Here is a 12,527-nt window from a genome sequence, read left to right as displayed (position 1 = left end):
AATGTTGGGAGTGTAAAATATTCAAATACAGAAATGTTGAAAGCCTCATGTAATCTACACTGTTCCAAAGTCATTAGATTTTTGATGCCTTTATAAACATGGGCAAACACATTTAAATGAGTTCACCTATACACTTTCCTATCAGTACCTTGTTTCATTTAACATTCATGACCATTTTTTCCTTGACTGTACACAATAAATGTACTTCCTTCATTTGAACAGATAAGTAGATCTTCTTATAAGGCTGAACCATCTTTACTTAACCAAACCTTCACTGATGGACATTTAGGTTTTATTATTTTCTAATATGTAATTTTTTAATGTTTCTGTAGTAACTATTCTCAGTTCCTGTTTCATTTTTGTTTGGACAATATTCCATTGTCACTGTGGCTGATAGTTTAATAAATATTTGGGTCTGTCAAGTTTCAGCATTGAGTGGATACCAAATTAGCCAGGACTCAATTTGAAATGAACAGAAACTCAAAATAACTTAAGCAAAAAAGGATATTTATTGGTTCACATAACTGGAAAGTCCAGGGGATATACTAGCTTCAGGCACAGTTGGATCCAGGGGGCACTAATGTTGTCATCAGGACTCAAGTCTCTCCAACTTTTGGCTCTGCTTCCTCTGCACTGGTTTCATTCTCTGACTGGCTCATTCAACATGGTAAGCCCTGTTCAATTTGTTTTCATCCTCCCAAACTAAAGCACCTCAATGGAGAGTTTCTCCTCCACAATTCAATAAAATTCCCAGAGTTGAGTATCACTGGACCAACTTGAGTCACATGAACATTCCTCAACCAATGACTATGGTCAAGGAGATGAACTTTGATGATTTAATCAGACATCCACCTATAAAGCTCAAGACTGGGTCAGACTGTCTAAACCACATGGATGCAAATTGAAGAGGTGGTTCCAAGAAACACCAAGGAGTTGTTATAGTAGGATGGAATGGATGCTGGGCAGTTAAAAACAACTTGATGTCCAGGATAAGACCAGGTACTGAAAAGGTTTAAACTCTGCTCATGAAGGTGAATGGTTAACACTGGCACTGTTTCTTCCTTTGTAATAAAATTCTGGAAAAAAAAAAAAAAAAAAAAAGAAGCAAAAAAATCCAAACCCATGAAGGACAAATGTGTCCCTCTTCAGGATGCCTGTAGTCCATCTGAAGGGAAGAATCATCTTCAGTAACATACTGTAGATGCACTGAGTTCCAACACAAGCAAACTGTTCATGAGTCTGAGAACCCAACTGTCTTGCTGATGAGGACAACTAACCTCCAACTGGCAAACAGTTTTGGGAGGTTATCTGAGTCAACGATAAACTGGAAAAACTTTTCTTGTGCTCTTTTAAGTCTTTTGCCAAGTTAAACTTGCAGCTCTAAAAGGACTGGTGATTCAGACTCATCTCTGTGCCACTGCAGCAGAGACACAGACACTGGTTTTGATCTGGTGTAAGAGAGTCCAAGTGCTGAAAGCAATCACACACAGGTATAGAGGTTTACTTTGCACTTAAAAAAAAAAGTCAAGGAATGTATAACATAGTCTTTCCTGTTGTGAACATTATGTCTTCGTGGGGTGAAGAGTGGGTTGTTTGTACTCAAAAATTCTTGGTGGAACTGGGCACAAGATAGGCTGAAACAGGCTGTTGTCTTCTCATTGTCAGTCTGATGGCAGCAACATGTCAAAAATGGCAGGTAAGAGCTGAGTCGGGTAAATAGACAAGCAGTTTAACTTCAGTAGGGCCAGCCATACCAACAGCCAGGAGACTATCTGGAAGAACAGGCAAATAATGAAGCTCTGTAAATCAGTCTTTACCCCGAGCACTCCAGGGTTAATTCATAGGGCTTACTCTGGATACATTTTTCTGATCTTAATGGGCCAGTCAGGTACAGCAGCTTTAATTTTCCTGCTCATCTGCCCAGGAACTTTCAGCTTAGGAGAAGGCTGTATTTCCAATCCAGACTTGAGGTTCTGTTTAGTAATCTATGCTACATCTGGGAGCAATAGGGTTGGCAGAGCCAGATCTGTCAAAGTTGGCCCTACTTTCTTTGGTAATCAAGTCTTCTTTTTCTTTAAGTAAGCCCATCTCTGAGAATATTACAAGCAAATCAAGGCCTCAGATTGGTTGAATGGTGCTATTAAAAGGTTAGCTGATCTCTGAGGCATGAGGATACTAGGCAAGCTCCACTGGTTTAAGTTTTAGGTATTCTGCTTTTCCAATCACCAATTCTTATGCACAGTATACATTAGTACATTAGACCCTTGAGTAGATGATCATCCCTATCTTAAATTCTGATTTTGACTGAGTATGACAGGATTAGAGGGAATGACTGGTAGAGATCAAGATCACTTTTTTGTAAAGTACAGGAATAAGCAGAGAAGAAAAACAGCTGATAATCTGAAGGTAGTAGAAAATTGAGTCTATAGAGAACTTCTTTACAAATAAGAGTTGTATATACAAGCAGGCTAGTCATCCAAATTTTATTTTCATTTGTTGAGGTTGAGCAGTCTACAGCAACCAGACCTAGGCCTTGCTTGATGATTCATGGAGTCACATAATCAACAATTAGTCTAGAGGATTAGGAGAAAGGATATAAAGAAACCATTCCCAACATTTAACCAGTGCATTCAATATAGTAGCTGAGGATAGCTGGCCCTTAGGTTGACTGTGAGTAAAGGAATGTAATTTTTCTCATGACACAGATCAGTCTTTGTTCAACATGATTTGGTCTGGGAGTTCATTAATTGAATCCTTCCTGCAGAAACAGATAAGCTGACTTAATGCCTGAGTATTCCATGGCAAGGAATGCAGTCACTCTGAATCAGCATAAAATGACAATACTGAGACAGATGTGATTCCATTAAAACATCCACAAGGATGTGTCTACTGATAAAATCCTTAGCTGCAGTCTTTGCAGATTTCTTTTTCAAGTCAGTCTATGTTTCCAGCAAGAAGGTGGACAATACACTATTTAGAAACGACCAGTAATTAAGTATCATGGCTTGGTCAAAGGGCCTTCCTCCACTGATTCCTACCCATGTATAGTTGATGTTACCAGACATTAAGATTCATCTTGGAAGTCCAAATGTACATTTTAAATCACACATACAAGAAGGGATATTCAAAGATTGTCTCTTGAGGACCAGCAGTTTCGAGTAGTCACAATTTTGTAGAATATGCAGATACACCAGTGATGGAGGAATTGTTTTTGGCCTTTGTTTTTAAAAGGTAATTAGCTCATTTATCTTGGAAACAGCAGTTAAACGGAATAAAAAATAAGTAGCAGTGTAACTGCCACTGGTTGAATCATAGCAATTTGTAGATTGGTAAAATGATGGATGATAATCAGGTACGAAGTCCCTTTAGGAAATGTTGCTAATATTGCAATTCTGCTTTCATCGGTCATGGTTCTCTCTTGCACATAAAGTAGAGTACTATGGCTGACGACGAGAGGTCAAATGTATAAACTGGTTTAAGACGGCCTCGACGAGGCATCAGATTCAATGCAGTTTCCTGGAGGATCAAGACTTCAATCATGTACTGCAAGTACCACTAGAACATCCGGTGTCTGTGAGTAAAGTTCAATAAGGTGAGTTTTTCAGTGTAAGGAACACACAAGACACTATCTGGCTATATCCAATTCCAGGAATCACTGGAAATCCGTCTGGGCTGTTAAATCTAGGTTGACTTCACACCACTTGTAGGTCATTTGACTTCTGGGTTGGGGGGGGCAAGGACATGCCCATCTTCTTGCAGTTTTTCCAAGATTGCACACAGTAAGTATTCCTAAGAAAGTCCAGCATCAAGTGGACAAGAAGTTGAGTAGAGGTACAGAAAACATCACAATGTCTTTCAGGTCAACAAGTTATCTAGGGCAGTGGTTTTCAAACTGTGTTCTGAAGAGTACCCAAGGAAGTCCCCTTGGGTGTCACCATGATGGTAAAGATGCTTTTGGCAGGTTTCAGGCCCCCATTCCTGCTTCACTGCTTCACTGCTTCACCCAGAACAGCTTCACTTTTACTCTGGGCTTCTGCACATTTTTCATTCAAAGGGCTTCATGGCTACAAAGCCTTTGGAAAACCAATGATCTAAGAATAAGTTGTTCACAAAATGCTGAAATACAAAAAATAGGTCACAGAAACCAGAAACTGTGTGAGCAAAGCCTGTGGTAAGCCAAGGACTCTTCCTAGTCATTCTCTCCCTGATGTGGACCACATTACATGTTGATGGAATCAAAACTTAAGTCTGCTATAAATTCTAATTGCTTGAAGTTGGCTTTTAAATGACTATCAGAAAACAAGACTATTGGCTTAATTTTGTTACAGCACTTTTTTTTTTTAAAGTTATAAAATCGATCCATTTCTTTGCAAACACTACTTCAAGAAGTCCATGGATAGATGACTTCTCTTCAAGCAATGCTAAGACCTCAGTGGGCCACAACTCAATTCTAGTACTGCATTCTTATCCTTTTCTCTAGCTTCTCCCTTCCCTTTCTGAATCTCCTTATCCACCCCTCATGAACACACTTTATGGCACAAATCTAAGGGCAGAGAAATATACTGTTAAATATCATGGAATTTGCTCAGTTTTGGGGCAGGTTAACTTTGTCCCATTTCCCTCCTAGGCAGCCCCAGAAATGTTCTAAAGGTTCTCCTCACAGAAAATAAGGTAATAGCCAAGATGTAGGGCTCTGAGAACATACCAATTCAAGCAGTTCATGATACAGTGGGTGTGTGTGTTTATGTTCAATGATACTCTGTATATTACAGAATCTCCAGGGCAATCTGCTGATAATCACACTGGCTACACTGCTTTAAAGCAGTTTTCCTATTCTGTTAAAAGGAATGCTAAAAAAACACTATTCTGTGCATGATTAAACTTATGACTTACTGGGTTAAATAGCAAAATGGGACTCTTTGCTGTAAGTTTTGAGATATTTGATTCACTTTGCTACGTTGTTGACTGGGAAAAGGGACACATTTTACCACCTTATTGGACAACGGACAACAGAAAGCTCTCTATATGATATATACAAAACTTGCGCATGCGCGCGCACACACATACATACATGCACACACACACATACCACTGCTCTAAAAAAAGAAAAAGAAAAAAAGATGGCTCATTTTTGTGTAAATACTAGTTTGGGGATATAGGACCACAGATAGGTTCATGGTGATTGGAATACTGACTCTTTAAAAAATAAAAAAATCAAACAACAAAAAACCCCATACACATATATAATATGAATAGGGATCCCCAATTGATTAGGCCATCCTTGGAGAGACCATGAAAACAGGCAATAGATCTAAAAGTAGCTTTGTGTTTCATGTTATATATCCTTGTTATCAGATGAGTATGTGCCTTCTTGACTGAACAATCTACCACCGAGAGGTCACTTCTAAATCTCAGGCAAGTTGAACGAGATTCTGGTCTAGAAGCAGCTATCATGATTACACTTATAAAATTTTGTCTGATTAAAGGTACTGGAAAAGAAAGTTAGAAACTCTTTAGGTGATCTTAACCTCCAACCATTTTAACACTGCAGGTAAAGGTGAGGCTAAGTTAATTCTATGGAGAATACTGGACTAGGAGTCAGAAGGCCTGGCCTCTACTACTTTATAGCTGTGCCACCTTGGGTAACTGCTTAACCTTTACAATTCTATTCCCTCATTTAAAAAAGGGATTATAATTTATTGTGTCATTTTGATAAGTGAGATTAGCATATGTAAAAGTGCTTTTAAAACTGTAAAGTGCTATACATAAACAGAGGGGATTACCATATATGTTCTACCTTGATGTATCAAGAGGCCTTTTCTGGAATCTGATTGGAGCCTTGTGAGATGCTGTTTGGTAAAGGGATTCCTTGGCAGAATTTCTTATATTTGTGTGAAAAGTTCTGGTTCCTGAGTAATCCCAAAGAAGATGCTATGAGGAGTTCACTGTGCCTCTGTTTTGATCCCAATGGGTCAGAATATCTGCCTTCTTATTCAGTAGGCTACAACAAAGTTGAAGTAGAAAAAGAACAGAGTCCAGTGACTTTGATGGGGATCCCAGACGGTTCATGAACTTCAGTCATTTGAGATTGTGGTATGTGGTCCAATGCCATTCTCAAAGACATTTTGCCTTTCTTCAGATAGCGTTGACAACTTAAAAAAAAAAAAAATCCCCTGATCCAAACTTATGTGTCTCTGAAGGCATTCACTGAAGAAATGAAATGCATACTCATGGAACAAACTGGGCCCTTGTTGTGATGAAATAGCTTCAGCTATTTGGCTTGAGGACTCTGACTCTTGACTATAAAAGGCTGTGCTGAATCTGGGTAGAACAGGACAGGAGTGGAGGTAAAGGCCACATCACGATGGCTGCACGCCTCCTGGATCACAGTGGTCCACTGGAATGGTGTCTTCATCAGTAGTAAGGTGGTAGAAATCACTATGGGCAAGAATCCAGGTACCAGATCTGTGGGCCGATGGAACAGCACGAGGAAGGTGATCAGAAGGTCCACGTGAACACTCAGCAATCAGGAGGCACAGGACTAGAAGGGGCAGGGACAAAATAGGTAAGACAACAAATGTGTGTAATTACAAACCCAAGACTCTGTCACTCTGAGGTGAGTCTACTGTCAGCACCTTAGTGGCTTGACAGATATTATTTCCCAACAACCCTGGCTTAGAAACTGACGTATGGTAATTGGGGTGGAGTGTGACTGACATCCCCCTGCCCCCAAACACCCAAAAGCCTAACAAATAATCAGTGATAATAAAAACAGAAAGGGTTCCGTGGCAAAGATTGTTTCCTGACTCCTGAGAACAAACCGTCTCAAGGACTCAGCAAACAGGAACTGCCCAAAACCTCATACTTAGGGGAGTGATCCGATTATATTCAGGCTGCTGGACATTAGTTGGTGCAGAGGAAAAAGTGGTTTCAAAGGTGGCACAAAAAGTGAGATTTTTAAGGTTACATATTGACAACAAAGTAGATGTTGTCCTTCTTTTCCAATGCCTTTCTCAAATTGTTTATAACCTGCTTTTAAAAGCTGCACTTAACTTTCTGAAAACGCTACCATCTGAAAAATATCATTTGAGAGAAAGGGAGATAGAAAAGTGTAAGCACACAAACTTCCCCATCTGCTGGTTCAATCTTCTATTATATGCTCAGGAGCTGAGAACTCAATCCAGGTCTCCCACATGGGTGGCAGGGACCCAACTAGGTATCCTAGAGTGTGTATTAGTAGAAGCTGGAATTGGAAAAGGAGCCAGGACTGGAACCTAGACACTCTAATATGGGATTTGGGTGTCCCAAGCCTTTTCCTAACAGCTGTGGCAAACACTTGCACCAAGATTCCATCTTGAATAGGAGGAAATAAGGCCTTGGTCCTCAGGCACTTCTGTATGTAATATTCTGTTCAACATATCAGCTTTTCTTTATGTCCAAGGGCTCCCTAGACCTTAATATTTATAATTGAAAAATAAAACATGAAATAAACATGGTCCACATCTAGTGACTTTTCTTTCAATGAAGAGTCATCTTAGTTATTACACAGCAAGTAAAGAAACACTGAGTGCTGATTCTAAGGCACTCTGCTCTCTCAATTCCTTTGAAATAAATGCTTCACTGCAGGTGGTGGTATGTGTGCACAAAGATATACATAACAGCCCTTGCTTTCAATGAGTTTGCTATCTGTGAAGAGTAAATGCATGCAAATAAGGTTCTGTAGGCAAAGATAAATAAAAGCTATATAACAGCATGTTACCAGAAAGACAACTTTGTGATTAAAGGCAAGAGTCATGGAGACAAGAGCATCTGGGGTGGAGACTGAGGAAATGGCAGAGTTTCAACAGGTGAAGAACCAGAGAAGAGCATTTCCAGGGTGGAGAAGACAGTATGAACAAAAGTGCAAAAATGGTGACTAAGGCAGCTTGGAAAATGGCAAGTACCGTAATTCACTTTGGATAGAGTGTCATCAGTTTGCACCGAGTCTGGACAGAAACTCAGGTCTTCTAATTCCCAGTAACAGCACTGGTGGCAGTGTTGCTCAGTCGTTGTCTCTTTTCTCACAGCAAGGTCAACAGTCCAAAAAGGAAAACAAAACAAAACAAACTACCTCCAGAGCTCCTGTCACTACCCGACAAGCTCTTCTGGATTTGGGGTCAAGTTCTTGACAAATCTGGAGTCCTTGGCTGCGGCTACACGGAGCGATACCTGCTCAGACTGTGGCAAAAACCTTTCCGAATTCCAATCCTGGACATTTCATGTTGTCACAGAATTTCAAGCTTGTGAGTTCCAGTTGCTTTTTCCCCTCGTTTCTCCTGAGGAAAGCACCTTATCACCACACTTCCAAGATTCTTCTGAGGTACGTCCAGATTTAATTACAAAAGAGCAAAAAGACCAACACATTTTCCTCCGAAACAGTCATTTCTCTGGAAGTGACATAATTTTGTCTCTGCCCTTTAGGTAAAGGCAACAGTCAATTGATATTTTTTTCAGACATCTGAACAGCAGAGTTGGCTAATATCTAATCAGACAAAATACATTGAAATATGTTCACTTGCTTAAGAGCTGTACCACTTGGTAAGCACCACTCCACAAAGTGAAAATGTTTGAAACGCAACTGTTCAAACATTTTTTTTTTTTTAGTGTTTACTGGATAATGGCCTGGAATTTGATAAAAAGCAGCTGACAATTAACAAAGAAGCAAAACTTGGCATTTCTGCCATCTTATTATCACACAAGCAATAAGAATACAAGGCAGGCCAAGGAAAAGTTAAACTTTGAATCACTTCCAAATCTAGTGATTTTGAAGTTCAGCAGGAGTTCTAACAAAACTTTTCAGAGGTTAACTTTAAATAAGGAAAATCCCCCAAACATCTTCAGGACTCCCATGCCTGGTTCAGTGTGTTCCAGGGAACCCGCTTGCAAAAGATCCACGTGCACCATTATTCGCTGGGCTCGGCAGCACTGTTTAAAAAATAAGCCTGTTCACTACCGACCACGCAGACCAGGGAGACAATATAGGAGCAGGTAACGGATGGCAAACAACAGTCATGAAAAATGGTCAACGAAGGGAGTCGGAAAGGTAATCAGGCACCAGTATAAACAGCAGAACACCAAGAATTGCTGGGCCCAAGATTAAATAGGCTTCTTGATACTAGCGAACGCACCCACTCCTAACCGTAGCTGCTTTACGTCGGGTGCCATTGTACCATAGGCATTAGCTACCCTCCAGGCACCCCATGGTGAAAGGACAGGATTCAGAACAGAAGCCAAGCAGGGGAGCACTGTCACCCCCAAATATCCATTATGCATAGAAACAGCTCACATATCCCAGGGACTCAAACAGGGGCTTTAAATCGGTTGTGAAGGGTCCCAAATGACATCTAGGCCTCAGTTTCCTCCCTGTTGGCATCAAAGAGTGGTGGTCGCTCTTCAGCCCTCTAGGTCATAACCCCCTTTGAAAACTTGCTAGCGGTGGATCATCATTCCCTTAAAAAAATAAAATAAAATTGCCCATCTCCACAAATTTCTGCATACAATTCCAGGGAGTCTGGGGAATCTCCAGCTCCAATCCAAGGTTCCCAAGTTCAACATCCAAGGATTAGGCCAACTGCTAAGTTTTCTTACAACTCAAAAAAACAAAACAAAACAAAACAAAAAACAACCCACATTACACACAATGATCATCCTTTACGTACACCGACGCTTTGCATTTTTACAAAGCGCCTTTCAATCCCACACGACGGGCAGAGGAGGAAACTGAGGCGCAAATCACAGAGTGCCCAGCCTAAGGTCACTCGGCCAGCTGGTCGCTAGGCCCGGAAACAAACCCAGCTCTTCCGACTCCGGAGTCCGACTCCCCACCCCGGAGCTGCCGCCAGAGCTCTCGCCCCGCACTAAGGCGGCATAAGGAGAAAAAGGCAGAGTAGAAAGCCCACCACCAACCATCCTCCGGCCCCCTCCTGCCCCCCAAGCTGGGTCCTTGCAGGCCCCGAAGGGTGGCGCCAGGCGTCCAGGCCCGCCCCGGCCACCCCTGCCTCCCCGGCCGCGCCAAATCCCGCCGCAGCCGCCGCCGCCTCCCCGGGAGCGGGGCGGAGCAGCTGCCCGCCACCGCCGACCACCCGGACGACTCCTCGTCGAATCGCAAACGCATAGGCCGCCGCGCGAGTTCTGCGCACGAGAAGAAAGACGCGGCGCGACCGCCAACGGCCACCGGGCGCGCGCCGCGGCGGCCGGGCCTGCGCCCCAAGAGCTGGATGCCAGAGCAGGAGAAAGAGCCGCCAACCGATCGCTCGATCGACCGCGCGCCCGCTCCTTCGCCCTACCAGACCGGGGAGGGGGGGAGGGCGCGCCAGGGCTTCTTCGAGTTAGGGGCCTGACTCCCCGGCGACGAGACAAGATGGCTCCTCCGGTCGGCGATGCAGCTACCGTCCCGGCTGCGTCGCTCGGCCCGCCCCCGGTACTGTTTCTTTAAATGGCGGAGAGGGTCAGGAAAGCAGGAAGAGAGGAGCGCGCCTTCACGTGACAGGGGCGGGACCGGCCAGCCGAGATCCGGTCACGTGGGGGACACGCTGCCCGCCAATCAGGAGGCGGGACAGCGGGGCGGGGGCGGGAGGAGCTGCGGCTTTGTGATTGGCGGGATGCACCGCGGGGGCCTCGGGGGTTTGGGGCGTCGGGGAGTGCGCGAGGTGGCCGGGGCTGTGTGCCTTGGTGAAGACAAAGCGGTGGCCGAGGTGGCTGTGGCGGAGGCAGCAGAGCGGCCCTGAACGCCAGATTTCGTGGCGCCGGGTCCTGTCATCCTCACATCCTGCGCGGCGCGCGGGCGGTCGCGGCGGCGGCGGCGGCAGCAGCGGCGACAGCAGCGGCGGCGGCGGCGGCGGCGGCAGCACATGGTTCCAAGAGCGCGCTGCGGTTGTCGGGTTCCAATTCTGCGGGGAGGGGACAAAGGCTGCTGCGAGCTCCGGGCAACGCCTGCTCGGGTGGTGCGCTCGCCACTGCCCTGAAAGCTGGGACTGAGCCTGCCTGGGAGGCGGCGGCCCCGGGGACCGAGGCCCGGGCAGGGCCCGAGAGCCTGCAGACGCTGTCCGAGGCGCGAGGGGGAGGGGCGCTGGCGTCCTGAGGCCGTTCGCGCGGGGAGATTGTGAGGTTTATCCGGGCGTTGTGAGGTAATTGGGCACACCAGCCAGAGGAGACTGTGGCCGGGCCGCAAGCTGGGTGTGTTCAGGCTTTGAAAGAGAGAGAGAGAGAGAAAAAAACAACCACCAAGACGGTCAGCCAGCACCCGAGAGCTCTTTCATTTGGGAGGTGGTGAAGCCGGAACGAGCACCCGAGCACCATTGAACACTTCGTCGACGTGGCGTTCGCCGATTTAGGGCCTGTCTAAAGATTCCGACCGTCCTGGTGGCGAAGACATGAGTGAGCGTTCAGTGTTAGGACAGAAATTTCCAGATTGCTAAGTCTTCGTCGCTGAAAATTTAGGAGAGAAGAAAAAAAAAAAAAAACCCACCTCGAAGACCGCGAAGATGGAGCGGTAATAGGCTCCCCAATCAAGAACCAGCCACATTTGATTCAAATCATTGGAATCGAGCAATCGAAACTTAACCCCAGCAGCTCCTTCGGCTACCAGTTTATGACGTAAAGTTCCTTCCAAAATATTACAATCATCGAGAATATTCAAGTATGCTTCAAGAAGAGGTCAATTGCCATTTAAGACAGCTCTGAGCATATTTTCGGTAGATACTAGGTAGCCTGAAGGTGCACCACCTCAACCTTCCCTGGAAGAAATCCCAGCAAAAATCTGTATTCTAATCAAGTGTTATTTCCCAGTTAGTGGGTGAAAGACTGAAGACCCCATTGCCGTCATGGCCTTCACAAATTACAGCAGTCTGAATCGAGCTCAGCTAACCTTTGAATATCTGCACACAAATTCGTAAGTATCCTACAGGTGCCCCTGAGGTCGCCAGTAACATTGCTTGGTAGGTGTGTGGAGGGCCTTTCCCCCAGGAAGCCTGGCCCTTCTCTTCTGTGGGGACTTACCACTGGCGGGAGATGGATCACTGGATGACTAGCACGCTGTACTGAAGAACTGAGATCAGTGAAATATTTGTTGCTAATCCAGAAGAATGTGATTTTCGTTGATTGGATGAGAATTTTCTAAATGCAAACTAAGTAATTACTAGGAATCCAATAAAGACTGCTCTTTGGATCGCCCAAAGTTGGACTGTCTTGGTATCGACTTTCTCATCTTTAGGAAGGACAGCCTGAACAGTTGGGTTTGTAACAAATGTTTCTAAAGGAAAAAAAAAAAATGAAGACACTTAAATGACCACTTGTGAGAAGAGAAGTTTTTCAGCAGACCGTTTGTCTTCCAGGAAATTGGCTCCATCATCTAGTATAGATTGTATATGCTAAGCAGGAAATGGCACCTTGTTTAAATTCTTGATTTAGATAGTCTTTCCCCCAAATATGCGAGATCACAGAACCAGTTGCTCATGGTTGTTGAGTTTATGAAAAGATCATTCCAGTTT

General features: G+C 44.3%; 2 protein-coding genes across 3 annotated transcripts in view; one reads left to right on the top strand and one right to left on the bottom strand.

Moving 5' to 3' along the window:
* Window positions 1–486: 486 nt before the first annotated feature.
* Window positions 487–11,563, bottom strand: TUG1 (taurine up-regulated 1). The gene is made up of 5 exons (XM_051826841.2): window positions 11,507–11,563; window positions 10,560–10,928; window positions 10,429–10,468; window positions 7,944–10,360; window positions 487–6,541 (listed from the first exon to the last, which is right to left on the bottom strand). Exons 1-4 carry the CDS (start codon window positions 11,561–11,563, stop codon window positions 9,897–9,899), a joined length of 930 nt encoding a protein of 309 aa, XP_051682801.2. The 3' UTR covers window positions 487–6,541; window positions 7,944–9,896.
* Window positions 10,616–12,527, top strand: part of MORC2 (MORC family CW-type zinc finger 2) — a 41,470-nt gene continuing 39,558 nt past the window's right edge. For both annotated transcript variants that reach the window (XM_051826524.2, XM_051826523.2), the window contains exon 1: window positions 10,616–11,929. In XM_051826524.2, coding sequence (XP_051682484.2) covers window positions 11,862–11,929 — 68 coding nt within the window. In that variant the 5' untranslated portion in view covers window positions 10,616–11,861. The remainder of the gene's footprint in view (window positions 11,930–12,527) is intronic.

This window comes from Oryctolagus cuniculus, chromosome 21 (genome assembly GCF_964237555.1).
Source record: "Oryctolagus cuniculus chromosome 21, mOryCun1.1, whole genome shotgun sequence".
In the NCBI taxonomy this organism is placed as follows: Eukaryota; Metazoa; Chordata; class Mammalia; order Lagomorpha; family Leporidae; genus Oryctolagus; species Oryctolagus cuniculus.
This window is presented reverse-complemented; position numbering and strand designations above follow the sequence as displayed.

Bases quoted from the DNA above. Each gene is read 5' to 3' on its own strand.
- TUG1 (XM_051826841.2), bottom strand. From the start codon at position 11,563: ATGTGGCTGGTTCTTGATTGGGGAGCCTATTACCGCTCCATCTTCGCG. The intron at 10,929-11,506 runs GTGGGTTTTTTT...CCCTCCCCGCAG, and splicing joins CCATCTTCGCGGTCTTCGAG to AATTGGAACCCGACAACCGC. The intron at 10,361-10,428 runs GTAGCTGCATCG...CCTAACTCGAAG, and splicing joins CGAGCGACGCAGCCGGGACG to AAGCCCTGGCGCGCCCTCCC.